The sequence below is a fragment of the Rhipicephalus sanguineus genome, chromosome 9, assembly GCF_013339695.2.
Source record: "Rhipicephalus sanguineus isolate Rsan-2018 chromosome 9, BIME_Rsan_1.4, whole genome shotgun sequence".
In the NCBI taxonomy this organism is placed as follows: domain Eukaryota; kingdom Metazoa; phylum Arthropoda; class Arachnida; order Ixodida; family Ixodidae; genus Rhipicephalus; species Rhipicephalus sanguineus.
In genome coordinates, this window is record NC_051184.2 from 37,225,579 (window position 1) to 37,241,561 (window position 15,983).

The following is a 15,983-nucleotide window of genomic DNA, read 5'->3' on the forward strand; positions in this document are numbered from 1 at the left end:
AGTAATGCTCTCGGCAGCTATTCCGCCAAAGCAACACTCTCGACAGCAGGTGGTTCGCGACTAGACGGCGTAGACAGCGATTTCGGCTCTCCCTTCCGCGTTCCGTATACTTTTTTAGCTAACGGGTGTACCTCCTCATGACTGCTACCTGTAATCAGTTTGCCATCATTTCACTTTACTAATTAGATTTAGAATCAAGTGCGAATGTCAGAGCGCTATATTTGATCACGTGGAACTCATTGGATTGTACAAAAGCGTTTTGGGTGACTTCGTGAAGAACCCACTCTTGGAACTATACACGATACTTCAGCTTGTTAGGCGTCATTTTTCGGTTCAGTAAGCGTAACTTTCGAACGACCACCATCAATAGGCTGTTCGCCCTTTCTGCGGTTCACTTATCAACCCTATTACAAGCGCGCGTATTTGATACTCCCAAGTGTGCAGTTATGTCTTCAACTGTCAATTAAAATGCCGCTTAGAGAAGAAGAAACAGAGCAGAGTTTGCTCTGTGGCATTTTATTTAGTGTCCCGTACAAATCATTTGACCGCAGCAAGCTGGATAAGGAAGCTTCTTGATTGATTTCGGTATTGCGCACTTTCCGACTTTCGCTCCGATGCACCTGTTGAAAGAGAAGTTGGCGTCAAAAGGTGAGAAGCAATAAACTTTTTTAAAGGCGAATGCCTTAGATTCCCCCATCAAAAGCGAGAGATGACCGTCGGCGTGGGCGGCGTCAACACGAGTGATGCGAAAAATCGTCATCAAATCATCGGCAGAATTTGTGACGTCACATGATTACGTCATCGCACGACATCGTCGCCTGGTTATGGTGGGTCGATTACGGAGGCAATGCAAAACAAGGTGAAGTGCAGAAAGATTTCGCAGGGGGGAGCAATACATCGAGTGAGAAGAAAAGATCCAGCGCTAATGGCGTTCTTGTGATGCAATTGATGTAGTTCTAAACCCTGCGCTAAATGCAGCTCCACTACAGCGAAACCTGAGGAAGTGCGTAGCACGGGCACCCAGCGATTCCCGTTGCGCTGTTGTTAGTATCTGTCTATGAATGAATGATCTCTCACAGGAGTTCGTAACACCGGCGCCGGAGAATCGCCGGTGGGAGGAGCAATCGCGCGCTTGGCGAGGCGGTCAAGGCGGTGGCGCCCTCTCTAGCGCGGCGTATGTATCAGCCGCATGTTTCCGAAGCGTTTTTGTATATTTTAATTTAATTATTAGAATTAATTCTTGGTTATTTCTGTTAATTTTATTGTTTTAGGCCTTTTCCGTTTATTTTAACCCTGTTTTGGGCATTGCTACCGTTGCTAGTCTTGTTTTAAGTCTGTATTGACCACTTGATTGTGAGCGTGATCACGCCACATGAGATCTACGGAGGGAGGACAAGCCGAGCTCCTAAAGTGCTATGCACTTAAAAGAAGTTGGCTTTTGCCTTCGAGTCATCTTACGCGATTGCATAAGGGACCCTGTGAGCTTTTTGGGCTTCGTCTGAGCACAATATCCCAAGGTTTTGATTACAGCGTTACCATTCCTGCCACCACCTCCGACATAGAGACCATGAGTGAAACTGTAACTGCAGACTGATTTAGAAGCAGCAGTTAAGTTGCTGTCTAAGCAAGAGAACTGGTAAGGGAGAACGAGGGAGAGAAAGGAGATAAGGAAAATAGCGACGACCTACTCAAGAAATCAGATGGACTTTGCCGAAGTGCCAAAGCTGAAAAACAAGCAAAAGCTGACATTGAGATTCCTAAGTTGCGAAAGCTTGAGGAATTTGTTAAACACGGAGGAGAGGAGGGCGGGGGGGGGGGGGGGGGGCATGAACACAGTCTGGAGGAAACTTGGCATAGTAAGAAACAAGATGTGTGCAGTGAAATGAAAGCAATACCATAAGCAATTTAGATGAGATAGGAAAGACATAAAACATTGCAAAGAACAGAAATCAGCTGATGAATGAAACGATTAAAGGCTCGAATGCCACACATGTAGCTAGAATTCGCAGAAACTATCGGACTCTTCAGCCAGTAATGCCTGCTGGACCCTGCTCATCGCAACTACCCATTCTATATCTTAGGAAGTGCTTCATTGATGTTTAGGAATTTATTTTTTGGCTGATCACACAACAAAATTGCGGCGGCAATTCATTTGGTTTATGCGTTGCATGTTTCGCACAAGATACGTGTTGTTATGCTTTCATGGCGGCGTTATCATGGCTGGGTGGCCGCCTCGGTGATAGGGTCACTCTACCGAGCAGTACGGTTAAAATCGCTAGGCAATGTGTAAAACGCGTGCGCATAAAAGGCCAGCGCAAATGGGCTTTCGTCATCCTACAGGGAACCAATAGCTCTCTGTCTTGTGGCAAATGAGTCCTTCCGAAACGCCTCCGAGGAGGAACTTGCGTAAGACGGAAGACAGTAGTAAGTTGAACGGATGTTCCTCTCTTATTCCACGTTTGTTCCTCATTCTCTGCGACGCATTTGAATGGCTACGACGCGAGGTGCAAGTCGTGTACTTTCATTGGAGTCTTGCTACTTACATATTTGTCGTCAGGACTCCCTTGAGGCACACGTATTGAACGCAGGGATCAGATGAATTGAACGTCTTTCCGTCCTCGACGATGCCTTTGTTTGGCGGCGGCAGCTTGCAGTGATCTGCACGGTAAAATAACGCCATGTCGAAGTTATCACATGCAAGTTGTGCGAGTTTGATTGCACGAAAGCTCCAATGCGTTTCCAGATAATAATTATGACTGCCCATATGGATCCCTTCTTTTAGTACAGACACAGTAAAAGTGGTTTTGCTGAAATGATAATTTGGACAGACGACTGAGAAGCGATCGCATGCGTTAGGAAATGGCCGTCTAGTGTAATTTTCTTCTTCTAGATATTACGTATATCTGTCTTCACGCAAAAGCTTGGCTAACTACACTATGCGTTGCTTTACATTAATTTTACTTGTTAAAAGCTGTGCTGCCCCACGTAATAAAACTTCCTTTGGTTACAAAGAGGAAACAAATCGCATACATACTTAGGAAATAAAGAGCGCGTACATGCGAACAGGTGTAAAGCAAGCTAAACACGCATTTGAATGCCTTGCTTCGAGTGTCACTTACGCTGGATCATATTTTGTTACGTAAGCGGCTGTCACTCTACACTTACATATACTCTCGAGCGGCAACTGGTGAGAGCTAAAGAAATGGTAGATAATGCAAAATGAAATAGCGGTGGGAGTTACAACTTACGTGAGCAGAACCATGTCCAAAGAAACGTGGCGGCGAGGTAAGCGCAAAACATGATTCTACCTCTTGTGCTTTAATTCTTTGCCTGCGTCAGGATTCAGAAGTACAATCACACCGTAAGAGGAGGATTTAGCTGTGCGGCTCTAGTCAGAACACATGGTAACAGAAAAGTTGTTTTATTCGGCATGTGCATTTTGAAAATACACATACGGGGTCCTGACGTACACTAAATTACGGAAATACAGTTCGTGACGGAATGCGTTATCTCACGTAGTCTCTCTCTCTCTCTCTTTGTTTACGCCAGTTTGCCATTCATGTAAAAAAGTTTCTGCAAGTAACTGCAGTGGTCTGTCTGCCGCATAAGCTGTTTTTTTTTTACCGAGCTTACCCTGCGGCATTCATTATCTTCAAATAATGCTCGCGAGATTCAATTCTTGGTATGGACTTCTGCCACCACGGTGCAGTCCTCTACCTGAGATTCGAGTCAATAACACTATCCTCAGAAAAAGCACTACCGCGGCACACAACGCCAGAAAACCATGCACTTGAATGTGCTTGAAAACCAAATAACCAGAATGCGCGTGCTTACACCTGATTGGTCAAAGAGAGATCACGTGACCTACCGGCTCAGCCAATGGCGTTTCAGCGGACGCCTCGTGATGTCTTGAATTCGCCGCTGGAGTTGAAATGCGCGCGCTTACACCTGATTGGTCAAAGCGAGATCACGTGAGCTACCGGCTCAGTCACTGAACCGTCTAGGAGTTTTGTGCGGACACCGACTACTACTGCTACTACTACGGCACAGGCTAGCTTAAGAGAGCTTCGGTGGAATAAGTTTAAACAGACTTGAAATGTACGGGATGCAACGAACTGACCAAGGCGTTCTGCTTGGCCCGGCGGTGCAACCCTCCACCTCGTGGCAATCTATGCAGAGCTGAAGGAATTACCTGGAGGCAGCTCCAAACTAACACTTATCCCAGTCGACTGCTATGCCACCGAATCTATTCTGAGATCTATCACACCAGCATCTGTTAGATCTGCCAGGCAGACACAGCTACTCTTAAGCATATGCTCTGGAGATGCGAGGCTAAAGCTAAATGTATTAATCCCGATGTTCTTCGGCGAGGTGAAAAGCCGCCCTGTGCAGCTCCGAGCACGCCGACCAACTCTGGGCACTCCAGCAGGCCCTTGAAGCGGCGGAGACATCTTGACATGGGAGACCTGAGCCCAGGCCGGCTATCAGCCGGTCAACGAATAAAGCTTTTCCATCCATTGAAATGTAGTCAACCACAGGAGCTATCGAGTTGCAATGTATGCATAAAAGACTATGGCCTCCACAGCCTGTGGCTAAAGGGGAGACGCATTAACGACACAGACATGGCGCTGTATGTGTGTCGCCCTTTTGTCTTCTCTTCTTTGCGCTGCCCATACTTAGTAAATATCGAGAAATGTACCAACACAGCCCGTGAGCGGATTCTTCTCGAATATTCAACCTAGTTTGTCTACGTAGACGACCTAATACTGCACTGTCTCAGTGACTAAAAAAAATTGTGTTTTCCTCAGGCCACACGGTCCGCAGACTTTTGTGGTTCACTATACTTACCTGCGAGATTATCTTGACTGTATTGGCGTGTACGGGAACTCTTCCGCGTTGTAGCCACGTCCAAGTGAATCACTAGGATAACAATACCGGAACCGTAACGCAGCAAGCTAGACACGACCACCCCAAAACCGGTGACCTCACACAAACGGCTTTAGATACCACGTATGCAACGGTGTTTATACGCGCTGCGGAAAAGAGTTATAAGTCGATTGTTCAGCTGCGATTGACGACAAAAAGAACAAAGGAAAGGAAAAAAATACCTTGGTCACAGTCAATGCAAGGTTACGGAAGCAGCGAAAAATAACAATGTCGGGGGACAGGCAATAAGTTTTGTTTTGATGTATGGCTTGCAGACATCGACGAAAAAAAAAAGCTACTCGCAGCTGGACTGAAACAATAGCCGAACTCAAAATACGAGGAACTGTAAGAAAGAAACGAGTCGGAGTACCCCGTTGGAGTTCAAAAATTTGTTGATTTCGCTTGGAACTCCTTCCTGGAGTCTTATGTCTGTAATTATACCTCATTATTGTTGCTCTATTTGTTAATATTTTGCTGTTAAGCAACCGCCCTGACGTTGCGCTCTTGTCGTTACTTGATAAATACCTGTGTCAGTTTAACCGCCATATTTTAGGCCTAGAAACATCATCACACACGTCACGTGGATCGCACAATAACCTAAAAGCTTCACATGCACTTGCAGTAATACTGTTGCACTTAACTCATATCGACGTTTCCACGTGCTATACATCTATGGAATAGCCTTCCCGAGAGCACAATCTCAGAAGCTAACCAATTAGAATAGCGGCAGTCAATTAAAGCGTCTATACATTTATAAACGAATAACCTGTGCTCTATCAAACTTATCATATGAGTGAGTTGTGTTTTCTGAGGTGTTACGGTTTTCCGCGCAGTTACATGCGCATATGGTGTTCGCGTTGCAATTTTTCACCAGTGTTAACTTAGTGTCCTTTCCACTATTTTCATTTTTATATTAATGCTTTCGAGGTTATTTTTTGCTACATGTTACTGACATATTTAAACAGCTCCCCCTTCCCCTGACGCATTCTTGTAAAGTGCTTTGCTTTGTACACCACTCTTTTTGTGTGTGTGTTTTACGCAGTTTTGCTGCTCTTAGTTTGTGTAACTTCTAGTAAGACCTCCTTACTCAATGCTCTATCGGGCCATGCGATGTGCTGCAAATAAATAAATAAATAAATAAATAAATAAATAAATAAATAAATAAATAAATAAATAAATAAATAAATAAATAAATAAATAAATAAATAGTGACAGATTGGGCATACTTCAGTCAAAATTGTTGCCGCTACGTCCCCATATAATCCCAACCGTGGAAGGTGGCGCGATTAATATCGCGCCACCCCTACGCCTTGCCGGAGCTAATCACGGGCACCAAGCCCCAACGCATTATCCATTCAGTTAGCTGGATAGGTGCTTATCACAAGCGTTTACAAGCACACTTTAAGAGGAACAATATTCCGCACTTATTGCCATATTCCATGCGTAATATCAGAGCATAAAAGCTTTGTATGCAGTCTCGGAATAAGCTCACCGTTACTGTAAAGAGAGAGGCAGAGAGAGAAAGGTGCAGTTCTGCTGGATTGGAATGTCGCACTGGTTTGCATATCTCAACGAGAACGGTTATGTTAAGTCCTCACACAGAGTGCGATATCTGAATGTTTTTATTGATTGACTTTGTTAATAAATGTTTAACTGTCTTGCATCGCACGACTGTGCTTTCTATGACACCGCACATGTGCGTCTTTTTATTTTTACATCTTCCGCGTTGTGCTGATTGTGCTACTAGTTACTCACATAGTCAGTGAATTGCAAAAATCTCTTTGTTTGTTAGCCATAGGAGACTCGAGTTGTGATCGCCGTTGTATAACTCGTTGACGCTGTTGTTACCTAATTTCTTTTTCTAGGTATCATACTGGCAGTCTATGTATTTCTAATTTCAATAAGACTTCAGTAGGGCCTATTTGGTACATAATGGTGAATGCATAAGCGCAAACCAGGCACAAGCTGCTTGTCTCATCTCTTCTTTGTGGTCCGTAATGGGTTGCGCTAATTACAACGCTGACATTATACAATTTACATTAGACTTTCTCTGGTAGAAAGTCACGTTGAAACTAATGCAATCCCCTGAGAGTACTCGAAGGCGAAATCCATCTCCTTCTTTTAGTTATTTTTCTATCCCCCCTCCCCCTCATCTTAAGGTTTCCTGCATGTCTCGTGGCGTTGCACTTCCTCAAGGATCCGACCATCCTTGACCAAGCGACGGTGTTATGTGATGACGTCATGTTATGTGACTTCATAGTAATATCATGATGACGTCCCAAAATTCGGCGATCTGTGCCGTCATGATGACGTCGTCTTCTTGACGCCGACGCCATCAATGGTCTCTATTCGGATCTCATGAGGCATCTAAGGCTTTCGCCTTAGGGTTTAAAATTATATTCGATGATTGCATTGTGCCCACGCTAGTTGATTTTCCTCTAATTCCCCTTTAATGGGCATGCGCCATGGATTGAGGTGAAGGTCATTCTCATCATCACATGCGTAACGTGCCGCAGGTGAGCAGAAGAAGAAGAAGAACAGACCAAGTGGCAGGACGTTTTATGGTTTGACTGTGCTGACTTTATCCCCGAAGTCCCCAGTCCCTGCTACGCGCTTCGTTCCCACAATTTTTTGCGCCACCAAGTTCCTTCGCTGCCGCACCGCGTTAACGTGGAAGCCGACCATGGGTAAGCGGAAGTCCATTTCACTGTTTCCCACTTCGGGTCGTCCAAGGCTTGTTTGTGCTAGAGTTACTGTGTATGCTACCTTTAGGTAGCAGAGTTGCCCATAGGTCTGGCTAGCAACCACAGCTGCGCGATGAAATCGAACTCCGTTTTTGCAGGCTACATGCCTACCGTATCGCCGATTAACATGTCTGGCGTGCCGAAGAGCGGCGAAAAACACTGGCTGTCGATGACTAGTATCAATTCAGTTCGCTGCAGTGGCAGTGTCGAGAAACACAAAAATTGGCTCGAGCGTCAGCTTCTCCGCAATACATGGTTGCTAGCGGCGTTTGGAAAACAGATGTGCAACTCTACTACCTAAAGGTAGCATACACAGTAACTCTAGTTTGTGCTCCTCGACAAATTATGAGAAAAAAAAGACACGTGATCCCCTTTAAGCATTTGCTTACTTGCTTGCTTGCTTGTATTTGCCTAAGACGACTCGAAGGCGTAAGCGACCTTTTTTTTTTCTCAGTGGATTGTACTGATTCCTGGCAATGTCTCACTCGATTGATTGTACTGATTCCTGGCAGTCGATTGTACGGATTCCTGATTACTGACCAACTAGCAACGGCACGATGCGGCTAACATTTGACACCGAACGCTTTCCTCGGTACCCGCGGAAACGATGTACTGCGCAGCGATGCAATAACAACATACGTTCGCCTGGCGACCCATGTCTTCTAGATAAGACACAGGGGCAACGGCAGTGTGCTCGATTTTCATGAATCAACAGGCATTGCCTGTTATATCTCCCGTTATCGGTGAGAAAATCGCTAAGTGATCTATCGCGCTACAATTCGTATGACTGCAGACGTTACATCTTAGGTTTATTTATCTGAGCATAATGCAAAACATAGCGTACGTAGTGTCCGCGCACTCTTCGTACTTATTATCCCACTTGGTGCTCATTGTGTACAGTTAATGAAATAGCATTATTTTTGCATGGTCGTTGAATAAAACAGAAATGTCATAATTTAGGTGTGACTAGGCGTCACTTCTTGTTAGAACTGGAGCTCACAAAGCAATGTGCACATTAAGGTACCCGCGAGTAACGAACGCTGCAAATATGAGAGATACGTTGCTGCTCGCTTTAGTCCAGCTGCGGAAGGTTCCACGGACGCAGAATAAAAGTACCAAGAATAAAGTTTCCTAGTAAAATCAAGGGGAATTAAACGCCAGTACACTTAAACACCACTGTCTAGTCATTAGTCGATATTAGTTTAGTTGGCGTTGACTTGAAGCGCACTCGCCAATGACTCGCCGGCTCGCCTTATCGCGAGCGCTTGGCGATAAGGGGCCTAGGAAAATATTTAAGGTCAAATTCCGCGCTAGTGCCAAGGAAATGACGTCACTTTATTACCAGATATTGCGTCACATCCGCTTTATTTTTTGTTCCGGTGGCAGTGTTCCTTCCTCACACGGATGGTGCTAAAGCCCCATGAGCAGCTGATGACGGCCATTTTCTCAACGTATGGGCTTCTATGGAAGCTTCGCTACCAGTTGCATTCACCTTATCGCATGCTTGAGGACAACTTGACTTGAAACACGAGTGCTTTTCAAATCGCGTTGGGAGACGGCCAATAACGCGATTATGGAAAGCATGAGAAATCGCGGACAACTTGATCCGAGCGGGCTGCTGAACGAAAGCGCGCGAAGCGACTGCCGGCGCGTTCATGCGCACAGCGCTCAACAAGAGCTGCAGTGAGCATTGTCTTCATGAGTCACAACGATGGTGTCACGATCGCGATTGCGCGCAAACAAGCTATGTTGCGCATGTTCGTTGGGGCAATGTGGCCGCCTTCCATCATTCGCCTCCTGTCGATGATACAGGGACATCTACTTCACGCAGTGCTGCGGCATCAAAGGGGTCACGAACCACCCCTCGGGCTTGGTGAAGAAAACAAATACAGCGGAAAGCAGACACGTACTGCTATGAATAGTTCAGCCAAATCTTGGATGCAGTTGTGCGCGCAAGGAGCGTTCGCGAGTGTAGCGCGATGTTGCCACTTTCATACAGAGGCCCGTGCACTATCTCAAGTGCCATCGTACAACAGATTTTTCGTTATACAAACAATCGCTGCTATTGGTTGATATCTGACATGAATCAAGAGCGGCGTTTGGATGAGATGCGCTTTTCGCCACGGGGTGCCGACACGTGCCGGCACCGCGCTTTATAGATTAATAATATTACACAGTAGCCACACTAGCGCGCGCAGGAATCACAACGGGTGGGAACGATCGCGTTTCTGTCACGTGCGCTCAAGGTCATGACGTGCCACTGAGGTAACTTGTTTCCCCCGTGCCACTCCTCTCTGCTCTAGCTTCCAGTGCGCTCTTCAGGACGAGAGACGAGAAAAAGCTCTTAAAGTGTGCGATAAGTCTCTGTAACTTCGCTCGTTCTTGTGGATCCCAGAAATTTCCCGGCAATCGATTCGTGAGGCCTAACTCCGACACTGAGGTCACTCGATGATTACGTGGAGAAGTGGTTCGGGAGCCCGTTGATTTGGTCTATAGGAGGTGCTACTTTCAGCAAGGTCTGCAGCACCGTCAAACAGGGCGCGTCAGACTTTGGCTGCTTTTTCTTTGTTGTAGGAAGCACACAGGGACGGCAGCCGGAGCGTGGGTCGAAACGTCGCGATGCTGATGACATTCATACAGCTATATCGTGTATAATATGACACTCTTTTTTCCATTTCAGAGGAGTCGTCGGCGTCGGTAATGTCCGAGAGTAAGTTACACGCCAAGCATTGGCAACTCGCTGTAGTGCTGAAAAATGGTGAATTATTGCTGCAGAAAGAGCTGAAGAACAACGAGCAAACGGAAGAGATAAAACGTTATTATCATAACGCGAGGCATTTTGTAGTGTTAAAATACGTGTAGTAGTGTTAGAGGTGCAGAGAGAATTTACATACGACATACTGGGATTACGTAAAATTAGGGCTAAATAAGCGGTAGCGGTGCTCAGCAGCTCACCCGAAGGTCGCGGGTTCGATTTCGGCCGCGGCGGTCGCATTACGATGGAGGCGTAATGCTAGAGGCCTGTGTACTGTGCGATGTCGGTGTACGTTAAGAACATTGAACGTTGCCTTGAGTATTGCGTAAATTCTCGTATGCTGTTCTCCTCAGGCTTACTGTTACTCTTAAGTAAAGAATGCGTAGAATACCTACTGCGATACCGCTATATATCAATGCTTCTTGTCTGACGTTAACGAAACCCTCATGAGAGAACTATAGAGCCACTGACACAATTGCGAGATTCAATCTTGCAGTCACGTAGTCATTTTTCTTTGTACCTTCGTCACCACGACTTGAGGTATTTATCGTTTTTTTTTCCCTCTTACGCGTGTTTCTTCCTTTTGTTCCTCTCTAGAGGGATCAAGAGTAGCCAGTAAGTACATACTCAGCATGGGTAATTGGCATGGGTTTTTGTAAGACGGTCATCGACACGGTGCGTCTGGTTTGTCAAAAAAAAAAAAAGAAAAAGGAAACGTGAGTGCGCAGTTCGATCCTTGGCTTTGTAGTATATGCGCATACCATCTTTCACTGTGCAAGAAATGTCCCCTTGCTCGTTCTAAATTTCAACACTAGGATTGACGGCTCTTTCTCTGCCTATTTAACAGCGGATCCCAACAGCGGTAAGTAATATGCCGGTGGAACCGGTGGTCGAAAAAAAAAAGAATTCTAAAAGAAGAGACTTCATACATCGTTTATGGAGAAGACAAAACTGCCACTTCCCAAATGAAACGGGAACAAGTTGGCGTTAGTGTAGTCTCCCGCAACCCTTTTTCAGCATGGTCAGAAAACGATGTCGGCCGTTGGTCGAGGCTCCGAGAACACGGGAGCCGAACATTATAGCGCAGCACGCGGCTTAGTACTTACAATTAATTCTTAAAATCAGCTAGAAATCGATCCCGCTTCTTTCCACGAATGATGATATATACCCATATATGGCCTCGCCACATACCCAAGTTTCACGGCCATTGGCTGATTTGAGCATCGCGAGTCTGATTTTTTACCGCGGTCACATTGAAAGTGAGGCGCGCGTTCGAAGAAAAAAAAAATAAGCGAAAGAGTGCCTAAGATCATGACACGCGCGTGACGTAACTTCTTTATCCCGTGTCATTCCTCCCTGATTAGCTTGCAGCATGCTCGTCGGGACGAGAGAAGAGAGAAAGCAGTTACGGCATGCGACAAATCTCCGCTCGCCAATCGACAAAACTGTGCTCGTCCTTGACGGATTCTAAAAACTTTTGCGGCGGTCGATTCGTGAGGCATTTAACTCCTTTAATGAAGCCATTCGATGGCTACTTGGAAACGTGTTGCAGGGCCCCTTTAATTAAATGCGTAACGTTCGTTTCACACTGGCCACACAGCCAACGCTATAAGTTATCTCAGCTACACGGCCTGCTCATTTCGGCAGATTGTCTGATTAAAACTGCGTCTCTCGCGCGTCCTCAGGTCGAACTTCTTTTTTTCTCAACTTGTTTTCGCAACGTTTCAACGATGCCGACCGTCGTGTTCAGGTACATCACGTACAGTTGTGAGCAATACTAGAGGGAACGCTGAAATTACATTTTAAAGGTCTTAAAAGGCAGAACGCCGTACACAAGCGTAAAAATGATCACACCTCCAACTGCTCGAGCGGAAAGGTATGTACCGCAATTTAATACGTCACATTCATATCGGCACATTACAAGTAACCGCTGATTAAACACGAATTCGTTGTCCACCTTCATATTGCTCACGAATGTGCACACAGCCTGCCCTGCGAGCGCTTTAGGAGTAAACTTTCAACGTAGCCTTCTGTCTGGACGTCAAAACATGCCAGTGTTCACGATGTAACGCTCACAAAATGCGCGGTATGCACTCATTATTCATGCTATGTACTTTATTTCGCGTGCAGATGAGGACAAGTAAGTATACTGTCGCCAACGCGGTGCATTCTACCTCCAAGCCACTATAAGCTCTCGGCAGCGGCCTCATACCGAGAGTTGTCTTTTCACTTATTTTATTTATTTACTTACAATACTACTACCAGTCTCTACTGAGACCGTAGCAGGTGGGCACAATGTGCAAATTACGTTAACCATCAAGGAATACATAAAAAAGATGTGATATCAACTTTGCACTTTACACATGGGCAATCTACAGTACAAAATGTATACACGAAACACAAGTACATATAAAATGGCAAATGAAACAATACACGTTGCATACACTACATGCACAAGGTACAAGTAAATGCTGGTTTGCATAATTGATAGTACTGACAATTTTGAAATGCTATGATATTTTTTTAATGTGTGTCTCAAACCTAGACAGTGGCTCGGCGTTAGTGTTTGGAGGCGCTAACATGTTCCATTCACGAATGGCAACCGGAAAAAAGGAACATTTAAACACATCATTGTTACATTTATACTCTACTAAAGTGTTTGTATGTTTGTGTCTGGTAGCTCAAGGCACAAGCGTACAACCTTATGTCTTCTTTGTCTATAATTGCGGTGACTATAATTGTGGTCGCACGAAGCGTCACAAAATGTCGGTGCCGTCGTCGGGTAACTCGGGTATTCCGTTAACCCCTTTGCGTATAACGGAATACCGGGCAAGATAAAAACCTATATCATAACACGCCCCACCCCTTTTGTATTTCACAATCCCATGTTCCTGTCATCTAATCTATCTCCGCTCACAATTTCGCTGCTTACTTTTTAACAGCATATTTGTTCGAAAAGTGCACCGGCCGCTTCTTTTGCTCGACGCATAAAAACACTAAAAAATGTCCATTCATCGTGGCTGCACTGGCTAAAGTCGGCTAGTGTCGGATAAATTGCGTCTAATACCGGCTGGTATTTGCTAACATTGGCCAAACATGGCTGAGTGAGAGCTTACGTTGGGTAGTGCTGGCTTACTATTCGTAAATGTCGGCCAACGTTGGCATGCCTTGCCTAAATTATGGCTGGCGTCATCTAATCTGGATTATTGTTGCCTATTCGCTGTCACAACAGCCAGATTGTCTTCATTAATTCTGAACGCAATATCTTAGTTGTCACAAATATTACACGCAGCTTCAATCTTTCAGATTCGTCTCCTACTTCAACAGTGGCCTCCGCGATCAGCTCCGGTAGAGCGCCATTGCTGCCGAAGCTGATCTCGGAGGCCACGCTTCAGCGACATATCGACATATTCTTGCCGTTATCAGAGTGTACGCTTTCGGTGTATGCTGAAGGAAAGGTTGTGTCGTAATACGTGTTGGACTCCATATGTTTACCGAAAAACCAAAAAGACGCGTACCATCAAGGAAAAAAGTAAGGACAGGACAGAAAGGGCGTCCATATGTTGTCGCATACACGTATACAACAACCTCAACTGGTTCTGGCTGAATATTTTGTTTCTTTGTTTTTGTTCCTCTGCCTCTAAATCCTCCCAGGGACAAGAAACGCTTCTTCGCTATGCTCCTCGCGTGCTGCTGTCTGGTGGCCTTGCTTGCATTGCTGTGCATCGTGTACGCTACCACCAACTGGTTTTCCGGTAATGGCTCCTTCTTTATCGCAACGCAAAGCTTGCAACTTCGTTGTGTTGTTTGTACAACGAGTGTGTCAGCATGTGTTAGTCTATAGGTTTCAGTCTGGGCATAATTAGCACTAGGAGCGATTCTACGGCGAGAAACGCCAGGCCTGCGAAGAACACCCAGCACAGACACAGAGTAAGCTGGAGAAGCGCCCTTCGCAGAGCCCGTTATAAACTCCCTTAGGGCGATTACTGCAGGTACAGTTTCGAGGTACCTACTACGCCATAACTATTTGGCGAAGTAGGGAAATAGCCACTGCGCCATATGATGCAAAATTATCGAAAGGTGGGCTAGTTGATAAATCATACTTCTTCAGCTTACTGGGAGCACGGGAACACACAACAGACGAAGGAAGAACCACAAAACACGAGTTGTGGTTCGCGTTCTGTGGTTCTTCCTTCGTCTGTTGTGGGTTACCGCGCTCCTAGTAAGCTGAAGAAGCCATATAATTAATCATTTTGCTAAGTAGCGGGGTATCCACTACGCATCTCTGAAGAAATACGCCTATTTAGCCGCAACACTTTTCAGCATGGTCAGAAAACGCTGCCGACAGGTAGTCGAGGCTCCCGAGAACACGCGAGCCAAACATTATAGCGCAGCTCGTTGCCTGGGATTTACAATAAATTCGCAAAGTCAGCTAAAAATCGCTTCCTTTTTTCTCGACAAATGATGCTATTTACTCAAAATCACTGCGTCATTGACTCAAGTTTCACGCCATTGGCTGATTTGAACATGGCGCGCTCGGGAGTTACTGCGGCCGCCGCGGGAGGCCGTCACTTGCCCGCGCGCGCGGGCAATGTACGCCGCGCGTTTGAAAAAAAGAAAAAAACACGGTTGATCCCTCAGTCATAGGAATCGGAATAACACGAAAGTAAAGCGTGCCCTTACAGAAGTAACTGAATGCTTACTGTACATTCATATAAGAGAGTTTGCACAATGTATATTTATGTATGGCAGCTAATGGCGCCGTTTAACGTGTATGCACCCACTTTGATGATTGATGGTACATCTCCATCCCGACGACTAACGTCCATGTTAAATGAATAAACAAACCCTTGTGGTAGCTGTAGTAGTTAACGGTGAAAGCGTAATCAGAGAACGAGGTGTGATAGCCAGAAGAGCGTCGCATATTGGACGCAGAGCTTGTTCGGCATCCCCCGGCATGTTAAAATGTGATTAAGCACCACGGCCGGACTAGAGGGAAACGCAAAGCGCGTCGTGCCGACCCGGTAGCCCGGCCGCGATTTTTCTCGTGGCGAGCGCGTGAGCGGGGAACGCGGTGTTACAGCCAGGTGAGGCAGGCGCGCGTCGCAGAGCTATTTTCGGTTTGTTTTAGCTTGATGCTGAGCGAGGCCGACGCTTTTACGACGCTTGGGCAAAGGTCGCCACCTTGCGGTGTGTTAAGACACTGACAAAATTCAACTTCTATTGAAAACGCGCTGAATGGGACGGACGAGTAACTCGTTGCAGGTGCCAGTCGCGGAGTCCACAGCAATGACGAATTACTTTACCTTACCACTCCCAGAGGGCAACACCACCCCGCCGACCGGGAGAGTGGTAGATATAAAAGGCGCGTTCGTAAAGCCCCCAGAGTCCGTGACCGTGGCGCAGTGGATAGCGTGCCCGGCATCTGTTGTTGCGGACTTAGCGGTCGTGGGTTCGATGCCCGCTGACGGTGCCTCTTTTTCTTTGCCATCTGATTGTGCATATTTTTTCGACGTCATTTCCGTGACGGAAATACGTCACTGAAGTCTTGGTGAACC

The 15,983-nt window shown here is 46.0% G+C and overlaps 1 protein-coding gene and 1 long non-coding RNA gene across 5 annotated transcripts in view; one reads left to right on the plus strand and one right to left on the minus strand.

The window, feature by feature from the left end:
• Positions 1–475: 475 nt before the first annotated feature.
• On the minus strand, positions 476–5,082 carry LOC119405001 (uncharacterized). The gene is made up of 4 exons (XR_005186402.2): positions 4,849–5,082; positions 3,249–3,330; positions 2,544–2,658; positions 476–620 (listed from the first exon to the last, which is right to left on the minus strand). It is a non-coding gene; the product is annotated as an uncharacterized LOC119405001 (long non-coding RNA).
• Positions 5,083–5,196: 114 nt separating this feature from the next.
• LOC119405000 (uncharacterized) overlaps positions 5,197–15,983 on the plus strand; it is a 32,259-nt gene continuing 21,472 nt past the window's right edge. Inside the window, exons 1-3 of one of the 4 annotated variants that reach the window (XM_049419152.1) lie at positions 5,197–5,357; positions 10,351–10,380; positions 14,080–14,180. In XM_049419152.1, coding sequence (XP_049275109.1) covers positions 14,102–14,180 — 79 coding nt within the window. In that variant the 5' untranslated portion in view covers positions 5,197–5,357; positions 10,351–10,380; positions 14,080–14,101. Of the gene's footprint in view, positions 5,358–10,285; positions 10,381–12,269; positions 14,181–15,983 lie in introns of those variants that run through there. The other 3 variants (XM_049419151.1, XM_049419153.1, XM_049419150.1) reach the window with 3 other exon arrangements.